Here is a 22,797-nt window from a genome sequence, read left to right on the forward strand (position 1 = left end):
AAACTTTTATGTTCTTTACCAATGAAAATGTCTCCTTCCCTTGAATCCACATAACAATTTGTGCTTTCCTAACTGAATTAATCATAACAGCATATACTTGCATCAATACATTGCTATGCTTTTTCTCACATCCCTTCTCTGTCTCTGTCTCCCCTCCTACATAGAATATGATATGGCATAAAATTGGTTTCCTGAAAAGGACCCCTCTCCCTAGCCTGAATAACCCACTGATCAAGTGAAGAAAGGACTGTCCTATGGAATTCTTGGTAGTCCTGGAGAAATAATCAATCCCATCCCTGTCTACATCATCAAAAGTAGTCCATGGCTTCTCTCCGATGCATCTCTCACCCCCCAGATATTTCTTCCCATGTAGCTCTTCACACACCCTAATTTGATTCAGTTTCCCACTTCACCTTTACTTCCACCACCAACCTTTCACCAGGATTCCTTGGAATTCATAGTCCATCATCAGCAATATCGCCTAAATATTCAACCTTCCCTTTGAATATTACCATTACTTTTTTACTCTTCCCACCCTGGTCCTCTCCCCTACATACGATACTGCTTTCTAAGGCTGACTCAAAAAGTGGCTCCCATATCTGACATAGCACAATGCCTAGAGGTAGATAGGTGGCACGTGTCCTGTCTCTGAATCACTGCTTCTAGAACATTATTCTATCTCCTTTGCCACCTTCTCGCAATTCTTCTGAAGTAAATGCCATCATCAGATAATATCACCCATTAAATTCTCTTACTGCCGTCATCTATAGGTTTCTTGAATAATCTCCTTTATTAATGGAATATTTTAGCATTTAGCTTATTTTTTTTCTCCACTACAGTATTACTTCTATTAGCATGAGTGGTCATGTAAAAATACACAGGGGCACTCTATTCACAGCAGCGCTTGACAGTTGATCACTCCCTCTTTCAGCAATTTAGTTCTTACGAGTCTCAGGGACCCTATTATACATTTTCCTAGTATTCTTGCTACCTCATGGCAGCAATTTCTCAGCATGATTTGATGAATCCGCTTCCTGATCTCTAAGTATTGAGTTCCTAAGGCTTAGTCTTTGGACATTTTTTTTAAGCTTTTTGTTTTTTTGATGTAGACCATTTTTCAAGTCTTTATTGAATTTGTTACAATATTGCTTCTGTTTTATGTTTTGGTTTTTTGGCTGTGAGGCATGTGGGATCTTAGCTCCCCAACCAGGGATCAAACCTGCACACCCTGCATTGGAAGGCGAAGTCTTAACCACTGGACCGCCAGGGAAGTCCCTGGACTTTTCTACCTACATCCATTTTCTTTAATATCATGATTTCATCCTGGCCTGCAATTTCTTTCCTGAATCTAAATCAGCATCTGTAACCATCTTGCCAAGAATTATGCTTGCATATTGAAAATGCCTCACAAACATGAAATATCCAAAAGTGAACTCTTGATTTTTGCACCATAATTCCCGAGGGAGCAATGGGGACCTGTTCAGAACAAAACCCTCAGAGTCAACCTTGATTTTCTCTAATGCCCCACATATAATCCATCAGCAAATCCTTTTGGCTTCCTTTTTACTTCCTTCTCATCATCTCCCCATTCTACACCATGGTTCAAGTCACTACCAAATCTTGCCTGGACTAGTGATGCACTGGGCTCTCTTTCTACTCTTGTCTAAAAACACTGTGTATCTACTCCCACATCCCACCCTGCACAACATCCAGAATAATCCTTTTATATTGGATTATGTCACACTTCTAGACAAAACCATTCAAAAACTTTCTTTCTAAGCACATCTAAAATAAAGCCCATATTCTGGTCCTGGGCTGCATTTCCAGTCTCATCCCCAGCCAGTCTTTTTCAGTCACACTGACCTCCCCAAATTCCCTCCAACTTTAGAGACTTTATATTGGAATACCCAGAATGCTCCTTACCTAGAAATAGACAAGTTTCTCTCTTGACCACATGACTTTATGTTAATAGTTCCTGTTTTCTTGATCTACAATTTGTTTCTTCTATTAGTTTGTTTGCATTACTAGGGTGGGAAGTTTGGGGGTTTTTTGTTTGATTATTTTTTAGTTGCTCTATGTCCAACTTCTAGAACAACTCACACTATAAACACCCCAAAATTATTTACTGACTAAATGAATAAACTGAATCAATCGTTAATAGGACTAAAATGTAAAATAAGATAAAAATCAACTACAAAGGACTGCTACCTGTAAATCATAATGCAAGTTGGATATAATGTAATTGGCTTGAATTTGTACACCAATTTTAGTTGCAACTGGTGATTCAAATCAGGAGTCAGAATTTGGCACTGTGGAAGAGCTATTTTGCAAGTACAACACACATGCTTTATTTGCTTGGTTGATTTTTCTCTTTCTTACTTAAGGATGTTAAGGTGATAAAATCATATGTAAGAAGAGCTCAATCATGGTACTCCTGGTAATAGGGAAAGAAAGGCAACTACTCATATGCAAAACTAGAGGCAATCAATAGCTGGATTTGCTTAGAAATATTTAGGTTTTATGTTTGTATGCTAATAGCTATTTTAAAAATTGATTATTAAAATAGCTTCAGAAATATAACTCTGTAATTAATAATCTAAAATCCTATAGCCTATAAAATTTCCTCAATGTAATGCAATATTTACAAATTTATTTTTTAGTTATAAAACTATTTCAACTTTATGTACTATTGAAAAAATCTGAAAACGTATTTGATAATTAAAGAAAAATTGAAAATTATCAACTTTAGTCTATGATATTGTGTTTTTAAATTCTAACATTTCTGACATATGAAGGTTTTAAAAAATCTTTACTAAAGTACTAATGTTAGTAGTGTTAGTAGTGTTATTTTTTACATTGCTTTAACTAGCATCTTGAATTTTAAAAAATTATTGCAGAAAAAAGAATTACAAAATTTATTACATTATTTCTTCAATCAGAAAATAGTAATTTTATATTTGCTACAAGAAGCTCCATTTTGAGACTCTTTGGAGTTATTGTAAATTAATCCTGAATATTAAAGGCATACAAATATACTAGGAAAACAGATATTTTGATATCTTATTCAATGTAAAACATCATAAATAATTTGTTCCTACTTTTATAGTAAAAATAAAGCACAAAAAGTTGCTTAGTATTCACCTCATAATTAATCTGTATTTAGTTTGACTAATTAAACTCATTTATCCGTTTCAGACTTTTGTTTAAACTATGAAAATGTACTCAGTTAATATAAATTACATGGTTATAGTTTATCTACAAAATATGATCTCTGACTTTTTAGTTCTGTATCTTAATAAATGTTCTCATACCTTAACTCTGAGCACAGAAGAAAACATTTTTGCATCTTCAGATACACCTCCAATGTAGAGTTTTTTCTGAAACACTGGGGGATGATCATTTTCATCCTGAATCTCAATATACACTTTAGCTCTATTGCCTGGAGGAAAAGAAATAATATATATTTTTATTGATGGTCATTAATTAGAAAAAGATGGACTGGAGTAAATAATTACTGTACTTTCTTTTGAACAGTGGAAGAAACTTAAATCAGAAAGTCATTCCTAATTGGCATGCTTAATACCCCATACCCAAAGAGGACATTGATAATGATGTTTCTGGCAACATAATGTTAAGTTGCTGCTATTTCTTTTAGTTATAATGTCTTGTTAATTCATCTTACTTGATTTAATAGACACTATTGTGTTCTGCTAATTTTAATAAAACAATTCAACCTTTCATATTTACAAATACTTCACACACATTACAAATTACACCAAAGTGACATAAATATATAAAACACCTTATGAAATAATAGTCTGCCATAAATTTAAAAATATTTTTATTCTTAAGTATAGAACTAGCAATGATATTATCTTAACATGTAGTATTATATATATATGCATATGTGTGTGTGTGTGTGTATGTATATATATATATATATATATATATATATATATATATATATAAGATTAGAAGTAAACAATGTTTGGGTGAGGTGCTTATTTCCACAACGGGAAAACAAATTTTATCGTGCATTAGAGGCTATCTAGCATTCATTGGAAAAGATGTAGCTGGAGAGATGATTATTGTATGACTTATAAATACTGGGTTTTATAATTTAAACCACATTAAATATACTATAAAGAATACATTTCATCACATGTTAAAATCTCACTCCCTCAATCATCGCACTTTTAAGGAAAAATGTAGCACTTTTTACTAGTACAAGAATGACCCTTTACAAAGAATCTGATAAATGAAAATAACTTACAAACCAGATAAAATGAGGAATAACTGGTAAACATTTTGCAAAAAGTAGATTCAAATTACATAAATATTTTGATGTATTATCTAAGTAAACTTTTCTCATGCATTTCAAGTAGGATCAAATATACGGCAATTGATCTACAAACTATCAGGCAAACCCAGATGTTATTACTTTATTGTATCCTCAGCTATAACTAATTAACACCAACCTACTGGCACAGTGGGTGGATCATGGGTGTATAGTATATGTGTCGATTAAATGAATGAATAATCTTCATTGTCCTAGTAAGAATTTAGAAAATGGCTCCTTTTTGCTTAACTCGGGAAAGGTCAGTGAGACAAGAGAGTTAACCACAAGGTTTTACACCTGTCCTACTGCTATTCATTTAGTTTCTCCCCTATTGGCCTCTTTCCCACCATTCCTGAACTGGAGAAGCTAGAATCAAAAAGAAAAACTTACTAGGTCAACAAAGAAGCGTACCAGCAGGGAAGTAAGGTTAATGATAGACTATGCTTCTCTATCCTACAGTACCAGGGCTTCAAATTGCACCCTGGTCAGCCACCAACAGAGTTCATCCAAAATGAAACCCATTTTCATCTTAGTAGCAATTTTAAATTTCTGGAATCAAAGGAGCTAATTTGATAATCTTTTTTAAAAAATAAGTCAAACTAAAACTGAGGATCTAAAGCACAGCATGGTGATGATAGTTAATAATACTGTACTATGTACTTAAATCTGCTAAGAGAATAGATTTAAAATGTTCTCACCAAACACACATATACACACACACACACAACAGGACACAAATGTGAGTTGATGGATGTGAAAACTAACTTGTGGCAATCATTTCACAGTACATATGTATATCAAAACACCACACTGTACAACTTAAATATATACAGTTTGTCAATTATACTTGAATAAAGCAGGAGAGTGGAAATTGTGATGTATCTAATTAAGGAACATAAAATAAATGTTGGCCAGTCCAAAAATAATTAAAGTACCCCTATAGTTTAATCACTAGAATAGCATCCACTTAGATTTTCTGATTCATTAACAATGTCCATGACACCATAGATTTCTGAGGCTCATACACTTTCACTAGGTGTGTGTAAGGACTAAGGACTGTATCACGATCTTTCACCTAATTTGGGTTTTGATTATTTCTAAGGCAGAAACTTGGAAGCAACTCTCATTTAAATTCGTTTAAGGGAATATACTATTTACCTCCTTGAGTATCTGAAGAATCTTTTTTTCCCTCCATATTATATCATTTTTTTAAGGTAGTTATGAAGCATAGAACAAGAAAGATGCAGGGTGGGTGGGGAGAAAGGAAAGTGGTGTTGATAAAATGGATAAGAGAATACTGTGAGAAGGACAACACAAGTGCCTGATGACCTAATACCCTCTTGCAGTCTTCCTTATGGTTGGGTGAGACAATGACAGGCTTCCAAGGAGAACCACCGGGGATGAAGGAAATTAAACTGGATGAAAGATTGCTTGGCAAGTGTTTTGGTTAAAAGACATTGTATCCTTCTATGCACTTTGGGGCCCAGCGCCTCATTTCCCTTCCTTCACTGACATTCTTTTTCTCCAGTTCTGTATGAGAGAAACTTCTCTTTGGGCAGTACCTTTGCATTGAGTCAGGAAGTTCCAGAAGTGACCCTTGAGGCAACAAAATGTGAGCTACGTTCCTGGTACTTACTAGTTTAAAGAAAGAGAAAATAGAACTATTAAGAATTAAAGCTCAGAAAAGGAAATACAAGTCAGGATATAAAGCTCCTTGAGTAGATCTTCTGTTCTATGTTAGACATCCTAAACAAGGTGAAAAGTGTTCAGAAGAGTAACTGATAGTCAAAATACCATTAACTTTAACTTGACACTATGTTTTTCAAAACGAAATTTGGTTTGGATATTTTTCCCTTTCCTTTACTTTTAGTAATTAATTCTGTACGGTTATTTTTCTCTTCTTAGGGAACCCTTATCATTCTCAAGATGAATCTGTTTCTTCTATCCACATGACCAACCTATTGCCTACATTGCATCAGGTTCTCATAAAATACTTTCTGAATAATGTTCCAAGGAGTTAAAGCAATGGTTCTAGACCATGATTGATTTTGCCTATCCAGAGACATTTCTGGTAGTAATAACTACAAAGGGTGGGACAGTGGGGGGAGTGCTACTGGAATTTAGCTGGTAGAGGCCAGAGATGCTGAGAACATCCAGTGATGAACAGGACAAGCCCCTATGACAAAAAATTATCCAGCCCAAAATGTCAATAGTGATGAGGCTGAAAAACGCTAGTTAAAATGAGAGAGAGAGAGAGAGAGAGAGAGAGAGAGAGAGAGATTGGCTAGAGAAATAAAGATAAAATGGAAAGTGTGTGTAAATATATAACAATGCCCTCTCCTGAGCCCATTTACGTGCACATGCCTTCGATATGGGACTCAATTAAAATGGGCTGCAATTATTTGATCAAATATTGGTCATCGCCATCTTCACTGCATTCTTTAAAGTCAGGGGTTCAATCCCATTCACCTCCACCCCTGTCACTGCCCGTTGGCATCTGTTCCTGACATTCCCTCAATCCGTATGCTGTGAACTCCAACCATATCTGTAATTATTACTAGCATATAAACATCAAAGAAATATTGACTGTAATACTTGGGAATACAGGAGCTTAGTCTGATAGAAAACATACACTAGATTAGACTGTAAAACCTTGAAGCCAAGGATGGTGTTTTTCTTATTGTTAAATATTCTTTGTGGTCTAACACATTACATAGATTTTTTTTTTTTGAATTGTATCATAATGTGGTTCTATTGCACAGAACTTTCAAAAAATGCTTGAAATACCAGAGTTACATATTTGTTACTTTGCTGGTGCCAAGAGATCAAAGTTAGATCCTCTTTAAAGTGCATGTACACACACACACACACACACACACACACACGTATCTTTTATGCTATTTTTCCTTTAATACTATTTTTGTATGTACTTTACTGGAAAACTAAATTTTAGAAGCACCATGACTTCTACACAGTAGGTGTTTAATAAATGTTGAATTAGACTAAAATTGCTACCACTCCCCTACCTGATATTCGCTTAAATAGAATGAATCACTGTATTTTATCCCCATAAATGAAATGAGATGATACATATTTAAGCCCTTAAAAAATCATAGTGCCAAGCAATGGCATGTTGTTGTTAAGAGTAAGCATATCTCTCTTAAAGATAACAGACTTTTTTTAAAGTTTAATATTAGGAAAATACTAAATCTAAAACCATTCATAATTCCATGGGCTGTCTGGAATTACCCTGAAGATTCTTGGTTCTTACACTATTGTTAACTTCCTCTCTGTTCCTCTGCCTTAGTTTATATGCCAGATAAATGACTATTTCTATAGATAAAGGAATGTTTAAGAACAAAAGGATCATCTGAGATAAGCATGTAATCTGATCTTACTAAAGGGTTTATAGATAGTTATTCACTAAGAAAATAGAGTTTGAAAAAAAAGTATAGAAGAAATGTGTTATAGTGTGTTCATTAGATGGAATTAGGAATACAATATATTTACATGATCTTTTGAAAAATAAGTTATTAAGTAAGTATGTTAGAATGAGAAAAGTCACTGTTTCTTATCTCTCAGCTTTTTGCTCTGCAGGAATTGTACTTAGTCATATTTATATACAATGCTTATTTTAAGTAGTTAGGCAGCAAGAGAGACAATATTTTGAGGTTCATTTTAGTAGTTTTCTAATTTAGCTTTGATGTTGATTTAATTAGTTTTTGCATGATTTTAATTGCTTGTATCTAAAACATACATTTTTGTATATGTGTTGGCTGAAAGGTTAATAACTGAATTAAAGAAATAACTGCATGTAACTACTGGCTTCAAAACTTACACTCAGATTACTGTAATATACATTTGATTTTCTTTTTTAATATACACTTGATTTTTAGCTAAGTCTTTTAGTGAGGAAAATGACGACACTGACAATTTTACAACTATAGTGATGAGGAAATAATCAGGGGAGTAATATTCTAAATATTAATTAAAGTTTGGCTTTGTGTCTATATTAACGTATTTTTCCCATTAGGAAAATTTAATAAACTAAGTTTCCCTGTAAACAGTAACCAGCAAAACAGAAGCTAAGAATGCAATATTATTTCTTTTCACTGGCATTGCTAGCATTTTGTGCTAATGCTGAGACCACATTGATGCATTTAGAGGCATTTGCAACAGGAATGATGATGACTTTTAGCTCAGTATGTTTCCATTCAGAATAAACAAACACTATTTTAATTCATTTGTATCTATTAAACTCCATCTCTTTCCACAAAAACAGTTTAATACACGAGTCATAAGGACCAATAAAACTGCTGTAGTTGTAAACTGGGAAATAAACAAATTTAAGCACAAGCTATGGAGTCAGAGCCTGGGTCAAATGCCAGTAATACTCCATGTACATGGTGTGACCTTACACAGGTTACTTACCCTTTCTGAGTTAGTTTCTCAACAACAACATGGTAAAATGAATGAATAAATGTAAAGCACTAAATACAGTACATGATGGCGTCACTATTTCAAATGTCTCAGAGCTTCCTGACTCTCGAGGTAGGAGAGAGAAAGTATTATTATTATTATTATTTTATCTGAATGAGGAAGAATATTAATACCATGAAATTTAAAAAAATAATAATTTCTAGCATTGAATTATAAAAGAAATTTTTTTCATGTGGGATATTATATATGGAATATCAAATAATGTAGTGGAAAAATACATATATTTTTACTGCAAATAGAAGAATTTAAATAGTATCAAATACTGTTGGAAGACAGTAAAAGTGCCATATTAACTATCCATACTTTTATTTACATGACAGGACTACAAATTTATGAAGAACTTATTTTAAAAAGTCAACAGTCTTTGAGGAAGACACACACTATACAGTATTTGATGTAAAAATATTCTGTGGACATTACAAGCCTAGAAAGAATCATTTTATCCTAAAATTCAGAATCATAGCTGAGAGAAAATAATTATGTTTGAATGGAACAATAAATGAACTTTGTATTTTTGATACACAGTCATAAACAAAAGTATATATTTAAGCCCAAAGTTGTTTTATTTAAACAGAAACAATGATTGATAAATTTGGTAAATTATATAAATAAACAAACAAAAAGCCAAGCCAACAAACAAAAAGATTGTGTCTTGAAAATGCAATTTACTAAGCACTTGAAAATGTACATTGACTCTAAAGACTAATGTCCCATAGGCAGTCTTGAATTGTCATACCTGTCCCTAAACACACAGACACCCCCTCCCACACACAAACACACAACAGAGAGAAACGTTACGTTCTTCTTTCTTGAGACTATAAAGGAGCTTTGTCCAAAAAGGTAGAAAAGAATCCATCAAGAAGAAATTAATAAGCAAACTCTGGTTTACCATATTTTGACAGAAGGAAAGGAAGATGCATTGCTCTTTTTTGAATAGTTTCTCTGTAACAGTCCTTGTATTGGCTTTTTTGTTTACAGTATCTCTTTAAAACCTTTTAAATGATCCATGAAGTAGATTGTCATTTCTGCTTTTCAGATAAAGATATTAAGACAAAGAAATTAAGTCACTATTATAAGGAAGAGCCAGACTTTATATCCAGACATGGCTAAAATTCATCCTCAAGTCTCTCTTCATAATAAAAATAAGATTTGTAATAAAAACAAGATAACTGTCCATTAGAGACCAGAAATCAGTTCCCACCGGTTCCTAGAATACAGGCAAGCAAACAGTAGAAACCAAATAAAATGTTTCTGAATAAAGAGATAATTCTATTTCAAAGGGCAGACTATTGCAGTCACCCCTTCAATATCTGGTTATCAGTCTGAGTAATGAGTAATGACTTGAAGCATTTATAAATGCCTACAGCATTGCTGAAGGAAGAGAAAAAAATAGTATTTTGAATAATATGTTAAAGTATTTAATAGCAGTACAGGTAGAAGATTCTTCTCTTTAATGCAAAGAAAATATGAGCATCATATTAGTTTCCTATTGCTTCTGTAAATTAGTGGCTTAAACAATATAAATGTGTTATCTTAGAGTTCTGTAGGGCAGAGGGGTATCTCTGGGCTAAAATGAAGATGTGTGCAGGTCTACATTCGTTTCTGGAGGCTCTAGGGGTGTATCTGTTTTGTTGCCTTTTCTAGCTTCTAGAATTCGCCTGCCTGCATTCCTTGGTTCATAGTCCCCTTCCATCTTCAAAGCTAGCAATGGCTGACTGAGTCCTTCTCCTTCTGCATCACTCTGGCACTGACTGCCCTATCTTATTTCACTTATAAGGACTTTCATAATTACATTGGGGCCACTTAGATAACCCAAGATAACTACAGCATCTCAAATCCTTAATTTAGTCACACATGGGAAGTCCTTTGGCCATGAAAGGTGACATATTCAATAAACTCCAAGGGTTAGGACATGGGCATCTCTTGGAGAAGGGAAGATTATTTTTTCTGCCTACAACAGGCGTATTACTGCTCTTGTTAAAAAACATAAAATGCAGAGAAGACAGAAAAGTTTTAGGGTGCTCACAGATGACAAATTTAGGAAAAGCAAAATTCTGTGATATTGCAAACATTGGAGTTTTTGTACTTTTCTTTTATGTACAAACAACATTACTGACTCTGGTCACTAATGGTTGTTATGGACTGAATTGTGTCTCCCCCACAGTCATATGTTGAGGCTCTAGCCCCTAATTTGAGACAGGACCATTATGGAAGTAATTCAGGTTAAATGAGGTCATAAGTGTGGGGCCCTGATCCAAAAGGACTAGTGTCCTTCTAAGAAGAGACATCAGAAAGCCAATACTTTCTCTCCCTGTCTGTCTCTGTCTCTGTCCCTGTCTCTGTTTCTCTATCTCTACCCAACTGCCTCTGTGAGGATACTGTGAGAAGGCGGTCATCTACCATCCAGGAAGAGAGGTATCACCAGAAACCAACCCTGATACACCTTGATCTTGAACTTCTAGCCTCTAGAACTGTGAGAAAAAAATTTCTTTTGCTTAAACCACGTAGTCTATGGTATTTCCTTATGGCATCCCAAGCAGACTAATACAATGATAATACCAATTACTTAATAATTGAGTGAGCTAAATGCTTTCTGTGCATTATTTTAATTTATCCCCATAAAAACACTGTTATTGATTATCCACATTTTATCGATGAAGAAAACAGAGATTGGAGAGATTAAATGACGTGTCTAAGATTACACAACTAGGAAAAGGCAGAAGATTCTCACCCAAACTCTGACAATACATATTCTTAACCATTTCACTTTAAGGCCTTCCTTCAGTTTGGGTAATTTAAAAAATCCAACATAATCCTTAAGCCTCTCTAAAGTTTGTGATTTGTGGGGAGTAGGGCAGGATAGTTTGTGTCAACTAGCATAAAATTTTAATTTACATTTAGGTATTAGGTTTTTAGATATATTTCTATGACTAAAACCACAAGAAACTGACATTTTACTAGGGGATTTCTGAAGTTTTCTAAATTTTAATAAGTGCCCTGGAGGCTGAGAATATAGAGTGATAGAATGGAGCCAGGGCAATCAAGCCAACTTCTCAGTTGTACCAGGAAAATGGTTGAAAGACTATGTAGATAATCCTGTTTAGATTAAAACTGCTCAATGAAGTCTTTCTATATATCCCTCGCTGAAGATATCCTACATTCCTACTTCATGAGAGCTTGAGGCAAAGTAGAAACACCATGGATTCAAAATGAGAAAAATTTTTTCCACATACTTGAGTACTTTGGGACTGATTTTGGACAAGGACAAAGGCCTGCTTCTTTATCTATAATCTGTTGAAAAACGGTAGAATTATTTTGGTGATTAAATGTTATAATGAACAGATATGTGCCTATGATCACCATAAAAATGTAAAGCATTAGAGTTGTTGTCCATAAAAAAAAGTGTTTTGGCATACATGCTATTTTCAAAACATTTGCATAGTGAGCAAACTATGTAAAAGTGTATATAAAAGTACACTATATATATATATATATAAAATGCTATTATATATATAATACTATTTTATATATATAATAGTATTATGTATATATTCTTATTTTATATATATATATATATATATATATATATATATATATATATATCTGTGCCTGGTTCTTGACACAGAGCTCCTAAAGCTGTAAGTAGAGGTACTAGGAGAATCTTTTGTTCTAACATTTAATCTTTGACCTTGGTTCCTGACACACAGCTCCTAAGACCCTTGTAATTTCCTGAGTGATGAGTGATAGGAATGTCTGTTGGTTCTCATGAGGTGACTCTTGGCAGGCTCCTGGATGGACACTGGTCACCAGAAAGACCAAGCCATGATTAGAAGCTTGGAACCTAACGCATCATATACACAAAAATGAAAAAAAAATTGAAATAAACTTCATTGGTTCCTTTCTATGCATTTTCTATAGTGTCATCTCTTGTATCTAAAAAGTCTGGAAAGACACCATGTGACTCTACTTTTTCAGCATAAACAAGCCCTGGATGATGCTAGTTAAGCCTATATTTTTCCCCCTAAAATCAAATGAATTTGCTTACTTGTTTGCTTGCTCATCTGTAAGAAGGTATTTCCCCAGGCATTATGTAATTTAGTTGTGAAGACTTAACAAAAAATGAATGATTAAAGAGAAAAGTGACCTTGCAATACACAATCTAATTATTCTTTATCTGTATATCTTTGCTTAGTTCATTAGTCATCTGGTACACAGCATAATTAATAATTAGATGTTTGCAGAAATTGTAGAGGCGATACAAGATGAAGCAATTTAACTACAGCAATTTAGTGCAATGAACAGGCTAAATTTAGTCCTTAGAAAGTAGTTAATAAAAATGTGTCAAGTAGAGATTCATAGTTCTTGCAATATGACACTAAATTCAAGTGTTATATTTAATCTTCTCCAAAACATCTGATAAGAAAAAAATAATTTTTTGCTGCAACATAAATTTGTGAATCTTCAAAAATTCAAGTAATCAGATACTTAAATTTTTAAGCATCATAGTAAAAATTGAAAATAAATTTTCATTATGACAGAACATGAAATCTAGCACTATAAACTTCAAGTAATATGCCACTCCTCTACACCTGTCCCCACAGTGCCCAGCTTAGCATTTCATTCAACCACATTTGGGCCCTAAATTGATTTTTGAAAAGTTAAGTAGAATTGCCTTGATTTGTCTGCCCAACATCACTTCCTCCCTTATTTTGAACATTGAACTCCATATTTTTCCCCCTGGGTTACTGTACTTCCATACTCCATGTGCTTAGTGGAACTGTCAATCACAGTGCTCTGCACTCCACACTTGGCCAGGTGTACACGTCTCAACCCAGGCTAATTAGATTCTCCCCCTCAGATCTTTGAGCTTCAAAGTCCATGATCCCAGCTGTCTTGAAGATACTGCCCCCAAAAGCAGTGTTTTGAGTTTCTGACTAAGATTGCTGAAGCTTATCTCTTTTCTTGTCCTTTCTTAAATCTTATTAAGCTTTTGCTTTGATTGTACAAGTCACAGAGTATTCTACTGAGAAGTTCTTTTTAGTATAAATCAGTCAGAGGTGGTTCCTGTTGCTTCCAACCAAATAACTGTTCCAAGTACAGGTGGAAAGACCAACTTAGTCCACATCAGAGAATGGGGACCATATCTCCCTACCTACAGAAAAAGTTTGGATTTTCCATCCCAAGGTACCAAGACATTATAAACTGCAAATTTTCTGTTTAATGTTGCAAAACTTAAGTATTATATTTTAGCATATTTTCCCCTATGTTGTCATGGATGATTACATTATTTTGACCATTCTTTTTGGGGAAAATGTCTCTTTTTGTACTTACATTATCTGGCTGTCAATCAAGATAATGGTACTCAAATCTAAAGACTCCAAAAGATGTCATGACTGTGTTTCTAAAATGTCACAGCCTACAACCATTGTTTACACAAAGAGCTTAGAAACATGTGGACTCCTTTGTATACAATAATCTATAGGAATAAATGAAGCACTTTTAGTATGTGATTGCTATATTTTTAAGTGTCACTCAAACATATCACAGCTAGTAATAACAAAACAATAATAATAATTATTATAGCTTTTTTTATTGGATGTCTACAGTGCTCTAATAAGGTAAATGCTTTGCAGGCATCATTTTGCTTAAAATTCTCAAACACCCTAAGAGGAATAGACATATTTATCTTGACATAATCTTGAAGATTCTAAAGCTTAGAAAGGTTAGTAAAAATCAAAGATGCATCTGGAACCCAGGCCTGCCTGATACCAAATTCAGGAATCTTAAACAATTTATTATATCAGAGTTTTAGTTATCTGCCTTTTTCTCTGCTGTTCTATTAAGGTTATATTTTAATCTTGAGATGTTTCATTGGTAAATCTTCTGAATTACAGTATTTTTCTTAATAAATATTTTTTTACAGAATTGCCATTTACCTCTTTTAATCTCATGTATATCTTAACATTTATAGAATATCATCTAGTAGAAATCTTCCATAAATGAAATTGAGCTGTTGGACTGGATAGAGTATCTGTCTTGCGCATTTTAATAAAATATAAACATAGCAATCTCTATCAGGAAATCTTGATGGCAGAATATACCGTAAATTAATAACTAGGAACAGACTTTCAAAATTGAAAGTGATAGCATTTAAAATAATGATTTCCCTTAAATTGTTTGTCTGTAATTATTTTTAAGATATTACATAGGGAACTAATTAGGTACAAGATACCAAGAGGGAGAAAAACAGCAATAAGACTGATTAATTGAACTTATAAAAGTTCCTGGGAATAAAAAAAATGAATTCCCTTCAGGAGAAGAACTGACTACTAGACTTGTTTTGAATAATGGTTAAAAAGAATGACAGGCTAAATTTATGTTTCTTATGTCTGAAACATAAAATTCTGTTTCTGCTTTTACATTTATATAGTATGTAAATTAAACTGAAATGCATGTCTCATAAAATATAAATATTAATAAGAATACACTAAATTTTTTAATTGTGTCTATTGTGTAGATTTAACCAAGAAATCCTTGATCTATAGTTTCCTTTTCATCCACGTGCAGGTCTTTTCTATTTATTTGGCATTAGCTATAGTCACTGTGTATCCCAAGTAAGTGTCATCCAACATATTTTTATTAGTCATAAATTTCCTTGAATATCTGTGACGTTTGCAGTTTTTGCCATTTTCTACCTTTCTTGAAATGCCTTCTTTCGTTTGACTAACCGATCATCGTTACACAAATTTTACTGCTTTTTTCCATGGCCTCTTATGGCTATTCCTTTCTCTCACTCACTAAATAAATGGCCTCCCTCAAACTCAGTCTTTTGCTCTTTTCTTCTGCCAGTCTCTCAGAGACACAAGGTCAGATGGCCCTGGAGGGTCATTAACTCTCCTCTTTTGCCAGATTAACAAATAATGAGGTCACTGTATCTGGTTTAGCTTGACCTAGGAAAGGCCAAGCAGGATTGAGAACCCCACTGAAGGTTCAACCTATTTATAAAATCTTCCTATGTTGACACTCTCCCCCATATTTCTTTCTATTATTTAAACATAATGCTGAAATTTACTTTTGTGTAGTTAATCAACGGGAAGCTTTTTTTTTTCTCAAAATAATCAACCAGTAAGTTTGGCTTCTTGTTAAACTTGGCAAAATAGAACATGTCACCAAAAGAAAAGAAGGTTTTCATTTTTTATAAGAGATAAAAATAAATAAAATAATCTAACAGCTATCTAAATCTTTAGCAAAATATTAAAAAGACTTGTGCTATCTTAACCTGTAGAGAAGACCTGACCTTGATTATATAACAACAGAGTGTAGAGGGCCAATAACTGTGCTCATAAACAAAATGAAGACAATGTATTTAGCAGCAAATCCTGATAATTTTTCCCATATTTTAAATTTTTATTGAAACACAGTCGATTCATAATGTTCTGTTATTTCCCATATTTTTAATGATTAAAATGAACTTTATGTTTATGTTGTATAGATAGTGGCTCAAGCTTTCCATTTCTGGAAACATTGATATTTCTATAATACATATGACTTAACAGATTCCACTTCTATGAGCAGTTTCATATGCATTTAATATGGCTTAGTTTGCCGCTATTGAAATCGTGGATATTTTTGAAACAAAAGGCATGGAGTTTCTATTGCATAGCTTTGGGACTTCATTATTAATCAAATGACTGCTGCTCCCAGAAATAGAATATAAGGTAAAAATATTTGTGAATGAGTGAATAGTCTCCCATTTTAAATTCAGACCAATCCCAACTGAAATTCAGACTAAAAATGCAAAATAAATATATAATTAATTAACTGTAATAATTAAACAGATGTTCTCATGAATAAAGAAAATTATACCTCCTGTCTTTTAAGTTCTGGCACTTAATCTTAGATGTAAGTTAAGGAGAACCATTTTATGCACTCTTGGACTACTAAATATTTTAATTTTAATTGCCAGTAAAAGCAATATAAAATGTTTTCCTCATGAAACATGATTTTTTCTGCATAACACATGTGAAGAAATACATATGATAATCTACACTGTAATTTAGAAAGGTTAACTGCACATCTTTGTCATCAATTCAACAAACCACTTTTGGGATCAATGGAAGAACTTTGCCTCAATGCACTTAGCTTCAGAAATGTATTAATAAAATTCTATAACCATTTTAAAATCACATTTCCAAGCAAAGCTTTTTGCAAAATTAAATTGTTTTCTTGGACAGATAGATTTTTTTTTCTTTAAAAATGTAGCTGTGTCAACTGTGTATTTATATAAAATACTTAGAGTGTTTGAGACAAAAATACCATAAAGGATTTATGGCATTAGTTTTCATACAGTAGTCCTCAAGTTTTAAAGTCATAAAGTATGAATATAGGTTCTAAAAAACTGTGGTCATATATTTATAGTACAAATATAAGGCCTTGAATATACCTGGGATTTTAGGACTGAAAAAATAACATGTAACATGCTGCAGTGTTGTTACCTAAGTTATATCAGGAATGCTTTTGTAAGTCAGTCAATCATGAGTAAAGAGTCATTAACATTATTTGTCACAGACCTTCTGTTTGGAGCCAGAAAAGCCAGGGAAATGAGATGTATTACAAGCTTGTACCCTAAAGCAAAACCATAAAGTGAAATCAATATCATTTGAGTTGTTTTAATACCAGTTTAAGGTTTATCTTAATTGTCCTGTCATTTATTCCTGATTGAAAGGCTAGTTATTGCATCAAAACACAATGATATATTTATACAAAGCTATGTTTTTTCTTCCACACTTGAAGATAATTTTACTGTAAAAGAAAAACTGCACTTCAATTGTGAAATTCCATATATCAAACTGAGCTCTAATAAAATTGCACATTATGTATTATTGCTTTTGTTTTATATAAGATAAAAAATGGTGATGACTTTGTGGCAGAAATATTGATATAAGTTTCTGTGGAATTTCTCAAGGACATAGGCTCCTTGAAATCTCTTTGGGGCCAATAACTTTCATCCTGAAGACCCAGGAGAGACTGAGTTGTTCAGGGGAGATAGAGAATTTATTACAGTGCTATATGTCAATTTTATCTCAATAAAACTGAAAAAAAAAAAATGTTTCAACTACATTCTGCTCTCCAGCCACACTGAAATGGTGAGCTTAATATGGGCATATGGAATTTAATTATAAAAGCCTGTTTTTTCTTTTCTGCTCTCCCTTTCATCCTGCTGATTTGAGGTAATCTTTTTCCTGCTGTTGAATAAAACCTCAAGATATTCCATAATTTAAAAAAATAAACAGATTTAGTTAATAGAAAGTACTATGATCATATTGTTTTTTAAAAAAGATTCTCTAGTTCAATATATTAATCAATACTTCAAATTTCTTCCTTCCCAGCTAAGATGTTCTCCTGGAAAGTATCCTGTCTTTGGAGAAGAGATTGTAAGAGATTTCTTTCTTCTTTATTAATTACCTCTTCACCTATTTACTAGCAGCTGTTTGTTTAACACTCAGGTTGCCATCGTCTGGTATTAGAGATTGAGGAGGAAAGATTGGTAAGGTAGGCAGGAAAGTTTCGACTTAATCATTATTGTGAAACGGTTGAACACTTTTGGGCCAGACCTGTGTTTAAAACAGACTTTGTCAATGGGGCACTTTCAGCATTGGTGTTCTCTCCTGCTGCAACTTTATTTTGAAAGTGCTTTTCAATTACAGTTGACCTTTGAACAACACGGGTTGGAACTGCATGGGTCCACTTATTTTTCATAATAGATATTTTGTAATAGTAAATACTACAGTACTATACTGTCCAAGGTTGGCTGAATTTGCTGTTTAACAAATGTTTTCTGTTAATTTGGATTATTTTATTCATCATTTATTCATTCATTTGATCATATATTTATTATATTACCCACTACTTCCAAAGAAGATTAATGAAGCTTAAAAGATAAAAGTTAGTCGTTAAGAGAGGGAAAAAATGTATCTAGGAGCCCTGGGTGAAAAATCTAAAGCACTTGAGGGAAAATTTAATCCTAAACTCGGTAACAGCACAGTGCAAGGACCTGAGAGGGCTATATAGTTCCTATTATCTTAAATTCATTGACTGTGAAAAAAATTCCCCTGATTCAACAAATATTTCAAATATCCTTGTATTAAGATAATGTGTTTAGGGATTTGAGGAAGACGACTCAGGTGACAATGTAATATTTGAATCTTCCTGAATCCTCCTCATTACTAAAAGACAGAGATTTGGATAGCAAAATATTGGGAGAAAATATACCATGCAATTGGCAATTCTAAAAAGCGAGACAATGTCTTGCAGGAATGCCTCCCTTTTGACAAAGACTTGCTATCACTTGCTATAAAAGCGGCAGACCCTCTAAGTTCTCTCCTGTGGTGCAATCCACTCATGTGAAGGTCTGAAGGCCCTACACTGCCTATGAGGTTTGGAGTTCAGGGAGCTGCACTGCTATGCTGATTGCTAAGCTGATACTCCTGCTAATACTTTTGTAGGGAGTAATAGGGTCCTTGCATCTGACCCAGAAGTTTATTTTTTTATCTTGTACCAACATCCATAGAACTTTATTGGTTAAATTATTATTAACCCATGTAGTTATTCTTGTGGGTATTCTCCTGCTTTTATGTCTCCTCCCCACTATCAAGTTTTAAGTAGGATAATATCCTAGCATCAAACCAAAAACCTACAGATAATATCTAAGACTAAATAAGGCAACAAGCTAGCCTCCAGATCACAGAGTATGAACTTCTGAGGAAAACAAATGACATAAACCAGATCTCTGTACTAACTGCAAGTGTGATAACTACTGCTTTTAAGGGAGTTCAGAGAGGGCTAAGGGTTTCTGGTGGCCCTGAGAGCTGGTGAACCTCAAAATTACCAGCACACACTAAATGAAGAAGATACTAAGTTAATATGAACGCAGTAGCAGGACAAAACTCCACACTAAGGAGAAAGGAAAAAACAGTGAGAGCAGAATATAAATTGAGCAGGACAGGCACAATAGGGGAAAAGCAAAGAAAACGTCTCCAAGTAAAATGGGAGTGCAGAGGAAAGCAAGCAGATTTCTAAAAGCTGAAGAATAATTTTTAACACATTATGAAAATAACTGAAACAGGTATTCTACAGCTGTGAATTAGAAAAGCATTCCTGAAACTACCCTGAAAGATTAAAAAGACAGAAGGTAGAAAGAGAAACATGAAAGATAGAAAAAGATCATGGTCAAAGCCACAAAGTAAAAAGAGACCAGTGAGCAAAAGAATAGAAACCTTTTCTTCTGCTTTTCCTATAGGAGTTGGACCTCAGAGTAATCAAATATTTGATATTGAGAGAGTTTTTATAGAAATATTTTGGCTAATACATATAGAAGAAATAAAAGGAAGAATTAATAGTTGGGAAATGATTAACAGTGGCTGCTATTATCACAGGAGGAGAGAGCCAAAGAGACTTGGTGTACCTCCTTAAAGAAGTAGTGAGTATCACCTATGATTTATTTCTTAAAAAACAACAACAACAACAACCACCTGGATCTAATCAAGACTCCGGCTCTAATGACAATTTATAGGAAATAAAGAAGACAGAGAAAAATATGAAGTGACCCACTGAAGATACAGTTGTCAAAATCCAGGTTTCAGAGATCTGATTTCTCAAACAAATAAATAACAAGATGGATAAAAAGGAGTGACAATGGTGAAGCCTATAGATTAAAAGAGACTTAAAGAGCTGTCAGCCAACTGCAGTATATGAACTTATTTGGATTCCAATGTGAATAAATTTTTAGTACAAGTATCGAATGGATATCTGTTGATACTGAGGAATTTCTGTTAGTTTGGGGAGAGTAATAATGGTATTCTGATTAAGTTTTAAGAGTCTTTATCTTTAAGAGATACATATTGAAATACTTACAGATGAAATATTATGTCTCTGTGTTGTTTCAAAATAATGGAGTGAGACTAAATGAAAGATTTCCCAGGACTCAACGAAGTTGGGTAGTTGATACAGAGGTTCATTATAATAGTCTGTAATTTTATTTACGTTTGAAATGTTCCCCGCTAAAAGATTAAAATGTCTTAAACACTGTTAATATCAAATTTTGGAAATGTGCTGTAATTTTTTCTATTTTAATTATTAATTTGCTTTAAATATTAAATTTACTTACAGCATAGTTGTAAAACTTACTTTGAAAATTATTTCATTAATAAATTCTTGGTAAAGAAATTATAATAAAATCTTCTTCAATGAATTAAATTTATTCTGTTTATTACCTTTATTCATATGATATGTGATAGAGCTAAAGATCATAGGGTAGCTAATTCTGAAGAAGGAATGAAACTTTAAACAATTAACCTCAATTTACATAATGGTCTTATTATTTGCATAGCTAATGGGTAGGGTTTGATCATAGGCCATTAACAGTCATTAATAAGTGAAACTGTATTGGAAATACTACATGGGTTTGTACTTCAGACTCAAGAAGCAAAGGTTAGTCATGACACAGACACAGAGAATGGACTTGAGGACACGGGGAGTGGGAAGGGTAAGCTGGGACCAAGTGAGAGAGTGGCATGGACATATATACACTACCAAATGTAAAATAGATAGCTAGTGGGAAGCAGCCGCATAGCACAGGGAGATCAGCTCGGTGCTTTGTGACCGCCTGGAGGGGTGGGATAGGGAGGGTGGGAGGGAGATGCAAGAGGGAGGAGATGTGGGGATATATGTATATGTAGAGCTGATTCAGTTTGTTATAAAGCAGAAACTAACACGCCATTGTAAAGCAATTATACTCCAATAAAAATGGTTAAAAAAAAAAAAAAGTCAGTCATGAAATGTTATTGGGTTGGCCAAAAAGTTCGTTCGGGTTTTTCCGTACGATCTTATAAAAACCCCAACGCACTTTTTGGCCAACCCGATAATAACAAATAGTCAAAGCATTAGGCATTAAACAAACTAACATTTAGCTTTTCGGCTTCACACATTTCTGAGAGGATAATTCATGAATTTGCTAACTGGTCTCACTGTGCATGCATACTAGGGCACGTGTAAGTATACATGGGTGTATTAGCTAAACTTTTATTAGCCTCAGATTTACATTTAAATTACAGTGAGAACGAGTTTACTATACTCACATATGAAACATCAATATGTCTTTATGCCTAGAAATCAGAGCTATTTCTTGAAAAATGCTAGGGTCTACAACTTAAATATTTGGCAAATTTTTTTTTCTAATTCTAACTTTCTGTTTGTTTCAAAGAAAGATGACAAATGGTTTTCAATTAACTTTTACATTTACTTTTATTTGCAATAAGGTAGTTTACATTATGTAATTTAGAACTACTCTAACCTTTCAACTCCTGGTTTAGTCAATTTAATTTACAATTGAATTGTAAATTGTAAGTGTCCTCTATATTTTATAAAAATGTAATTGCTTGCAGTTTAAAGATTTTAAAAACTCAAATAACTGGTCTGCTATTTTTTTTTTTTTTGCAGTACGCGGGCCTCTCACTGTTGTGGCCTCTCCCATTGCGGAGCACAGGCTCTGGACGCGCAGGCTCAGAGGCCACGGCTCACGCGCCCAGCCGCTCCGCGGCATGTGGGATCCTCCCGGACCGGGGAATGAACCCGTGTCCCCTGCATCGGCAGGCGGACTCTCAACCATTGTGCCACCAGGGAAGCCCCCTGGTCTGCTATTTTTAAACAATTATGTAAGTGATGCATAATCACTGAAGACAGTTTAATTCCTGTAATTCCACAGACACACTGTATATAATCTGATTTTTCCAATGATTTGGTTGTGCTTTTACAAACAACTGTGCAGGCCTCTACCTTAGATCTGTAAGTGAGATTTGAAATACATGAACAGAAGTGATTTATTTTTATGATCATCAATTGCTGAACTGATACAGAAAACTCTGTAGCACATCTTTTGCCTCTCACTCCCACCTTGCTCA

The 22,797-nt window shown here is 33.7% G+C and overlaps 1 protein-coding gene across 1 annotated transcript in view; it reads right to left on the bottom strand.

Moving 5' to 3' along the window:
* PCDH15 (protocadherin related 15) overlaps nucleotides 1-22,797 on the bottom strand; it is a 1,039,293-nt gene that overhangs the window by 78,103 nt on the left and 938,393 nt on the right. The window contains exon 28 of the mRNA XM_067710150.1: nucleotides 3,312-3,439. Within this exon, the coding sequence (XP_067566251.1) occupies nucleotides 3,312-3,439 (128 nt within the window). The remainder of the gene's footprint in view (nucleotides 1-3,311; nucleotides 3,440-22,797) is intronic.

The sequence above is a fragment of the Pseudorca crassidens genome, chromosome 16 (assembly GCF_039906515.1).
Source record: "Pseudorca crassidens isolate mPseCra1 chromosome 16, mPseCra1.hap1, whole genome shotgun sequence".
Lineage (NCBI taxonomy): Eukaryota > Metazoa > Chordata > Mammalia > Artiodactyla > Delphinidae > Pseudorca > Pseudorca crassidens.